This window comes from Apaloderma vittatum, unplaced genomic scaffold (genome assembly GCF_000703405.1).
Source record: "Apaloderma vittatum isolate BGI_N311 unplaced genomic scaffold, ASM70340v1 scaffold29785, whole genome shotgun sequence".
NCBI classification, from domain to species: domain Eukaryota; kingdom Metazoa; phylum Chordata; class Aves; order Trogoniformes; family Trogonidae; genus Apaloderma; species Apaloderma vittatum.
In genome coordinates, this window is record NW_009717029.1 from 14249 (window position 1) to 17631 (window position 3383).

At 48.8% G+C, this 3383-nt stretch overlaps 1 protein-coding gene across 2 annotated transcripts in view; it reads right to left on the reverse strand.

Moving 5' to 3' along the window:
- Positions 1-653: 653 nt before the first annotated feature.
- HSPA8 (heat shock 70kDa protein 8) overlaps positions 654-3383 on the reverse strand; it is a 4237-nt gene continuing 1507 nt past the window's right edge. Inside the window, exons 4-8 of one of the 2 annotated variants that reach the window (XM_009869754.1) lie at positions 3041-3383; positions 2536-2738; positions 2010-2208; positions 1485-1717; positions 654-1132 (exon numbers count right to left, since the gene is read on the reverse strand). The exon at positions 3041-3383 is cut by the window's right edge and continues 234 nt beyond it. In XM_009869754.1, coding sequence (XP_009868056.1) covers positions 947-1132; positions 1485-1717; positions 2010-2208; positions 2536-2738; positions 3041-3383 — 1164 coding nt within the window. In that variant the 3' untranslated portion in view covers positions 654-946. The remainder of the gene's footprint in view (positions 1133-1484; positions 1718-2009; positions 2209-2535; positions 2739-3040) is intronic. The other variant, XM_009869755.1, reaches the window with a different exon arrangement.

A 3383-nucleotide genomic window follows, 5' to 3' on the forward strand; every position in this document is an offset into this window, starting at 1 on the left:
CCGGCCCCACAGCCCCGCCAGTACGTGAGAACGTGCCATTAATTAATGGTTAGTCATTCTCCAGATATTAGAAAACTATCAGTCACACTGTGATATTTAATTCCTTGTAGCGCAAAGGACACAGCCCTGAGCTAGCACAGAGAGGCAAAGGGACACTCCCGCCTTCCTGAGCAGCTGCCTGCACTGTCATTTCTCTGCCATCAATGGCAGGAGCTGCTGGGTGGAATTAAATGCCGTGGATATTTATTTCAAGGATTTGACTCAACACCTCGAGGGCGTACTCTGAGCTACCGGGTGCCGTTAAAGTTACTGCAACTCAAGGTACGAACTTTTAAGTTTGTAATTCTTCAGGCTTGTGCAGCTATAACCTTGGACACAAAGTGCAGAGCCTGAGCAGCCTGCAGGGGTGACACATCACGTTGTGCCCAGGTTCTCTGCCACACACAGCTGCACACGACAGGGGGTTTAGTTCACTACTGTCACTTCAGAAGAGAACCTGGAGCAGTTCACCAAATCCCCAGGGCTCCCCAACATGGGGGCTGCCTCACCTCTTCTCCCCCACATTCCACTAATAAACACAATGGTAAATGATTACTTTTCCCTCCTCTATTTCTTACACTTGTATGTACAAAGAAGTGAAGACAAAAACATTGTGATGCCCATTAAATAGTTTTTATTCTTTAGGACATGAATTGCATTTCCACTTGTTTACAGTACTGTAAAGTGCAATGGTATTCATCTCCCCTCCTGTGCACATGTTCAAGTATTTAAAATGCCCAGAAAATGTTTTTGTTTTGTTTCTCTTTATTCTTACAGCAGCTCAGTTATGGAGTTTTAATCTGGCAGAACATACCCAGATGTGCCTACAGGTTTGGGTCCTTCACTCTAACCCCCACCGAGGGGTCCTCCAACACTAACTGCTAGTGGAATGCATTTCCCAGCGTCTTTAGTCCACCTCTTCGATGGTTGGTCCAGAAGAAGCTCCGCCAGACGGAGGAGCTCCACCACCAGGGAATCCACCAGGCATCCCACCAGGCATTCCTCCTGCACTCTGGTACAGCTTGGTGATGATGGGGTTGCACACCTTCTCCAGCTCTTTCTGCTGGTGCTCAAACTCCTCCTTCTCAGCCGTCTGAAATCACAAGACCAAAGCTTAGTATTTCTGCTTGGTGCAGTCCTATCAAACCTGACCTACTGGTTTAGAACTGCCTCAAATCACTCCTAGACCTTACGCTGCTCCTGAAGCAACAGAGGGTCATACTTGCAAGCCAGCTCGCTTGCACGGAGGAGATACAAGCTGTATGCTCACAGGCTGTGGTCGCTCAGACATCCAAGGAAGGTACTTGGACCAACACCAGTCTTTCGACTTCTGGTGGAAACTACGAATGGCTTTGGAATCACTTTCATCACAGCAACCAGTTCTGCATCCTCTCGAGCTTTCTCTGTAGCTCTGTGAGCACTGACCAACACGGAACACAACATACCTGGTTCTTGTCCAGCCAGTTGATGATTTCATTGCATTTGTCCAGGATTTTCTGCTTGTCCTCATCAGAGATCTTGCCCTGGAGCTTCTCATCTTCAACAGTAGCCTTCATGTTGAATGCATAGGACTCCAGGGAGTTCTTAGAAGACACTTTATCACGCTGCTTCTCATCTTCTGCTTTGTACTTCTCTGCTTCCTGAACCATCCGCTCAATGTCCTCCTTGCTCAGCCGGCCTGCAGAACACCCAAGTGTTTCATGTCAGTTTTCTCATCAGCAAAGGATTGCAACCTCCCACCCATGACGAATTCTACATGTCGAGTGAGCTTGGGCAGGCAGGAAGAGAGGCCCATAAGCTATGGGGTGTCCTCATCCTTATGTTGGGGGCTGGCCTTTTTAAATTAGCAAGGCTCACTTGAAATCTAAGTGTGTGTTTTGATACATAGGCAGAAAACAAGGAGGAGTGTGTGACAGGCCAAATCTAAGGATCTAACCAGCTCCCCACCCTCACGAACACGTGGTTCTTACCCTTGTCATTTGTAATTGTGATCTTGTTCTCCTTGCCAGTGCTCTTATCCACAGCAGACACGTTCAGGATGCCATTGGCATCAATGTCAAAGGTGACTTCAATCTGCGGGACACCTCTGGGGGCAGGGGGAATGCCAGTCAGCTCAAACTTGCCCAGCAAGTTGTTGTCCTTAGTCATAGCACGCTCTCCTTCATACACCTAGTAGAACAAACAGCAAAATTAAATCACCAGTTCAACCCCACATTGAATATTAACAGGGTATTATCCTGAAGGGATGTGGTCGCTCAGACATCCAAGGAAGGTACTTGGACCAACACCAGTCTTTCGACTTCTGGTGGAAACTACGAATGGCTTTGGAATCACTTTCATCACAGCAACCAGGTATTTACTAGCATCCCTGGCGGACAGCAGGAACATAAACACCTCTGGCCTAAGACTTATTTCAGGTATCAACCACCGGAAGGGCTGACAGGTTTTACAGCTATGAGAGTGTGTGACCAGTTCACCCCAGCATTGCCTGCCTACCTGGATCAGCACACCAGGCTGGTTGTCAGAGTAAGTGGTGAATGTCTGAGTCTGCTTGGTGGGGATCGTGGTGTTCCGTTTGATCAGGACTGTCATGACGCCGCCAGCGGTCTCAATACCGAGAGACAGGGGAGTCACATCCAACAGCAGCAGATCCTGCACGTTCTCAGACTTGTCTCCAGACAGAATAGCAGCCTGAACAGCTGGGGGAAGAGAAAAACCATTAAGAGCCCCACCAAACACACATCACACCCTACAGCTACACCCATGGCTCGCTCAGACATCCAAGGAAGGTTTTGGCCATCATAAGTAGACTTCTGGTGGAAACTACGAATGGCTTTGGAATCTGATTCATCATTGCAAGTCGAAAGCTTTGAAAAGCCTCAAGGCTTTTAAGGGCCTACACCAGTACCACTGACTTCAGTTCAGACAGTACCGAGTTTGCCAAAACCACCATCTTATTGATGGTTCTAGCATGCTGAAAACATGTCTTTTCCGCCCTTACCTGCACCGTAAGCCACAGCTTCATCAGGATTGATGCTCTTGTTCAGCTCTTTGCCATTGAAGAAATCCTGCAGCAGTTTCTGGATCTTTGGGATACGGGTAGACCCACCAACCAGCACGATGTCGTGGATCTGTGACTTGTCGAGCTTGGCATCCCGCAGGGCCTTCTCCACAGGGTCCAGGGTGCCGCGGAACAGGTCTGCATTCAGCTCCTCAAAGCGAGCTCTGGTGATGGACGTGTAGAAGTCAATACCCTCATAGAGAGAATCAATTTCGATACTGGCCTGCGTGCTGGACGACAGAGTGCGCTTCGCACGCTCACACGCCGTGCGCAGACGGCGAAA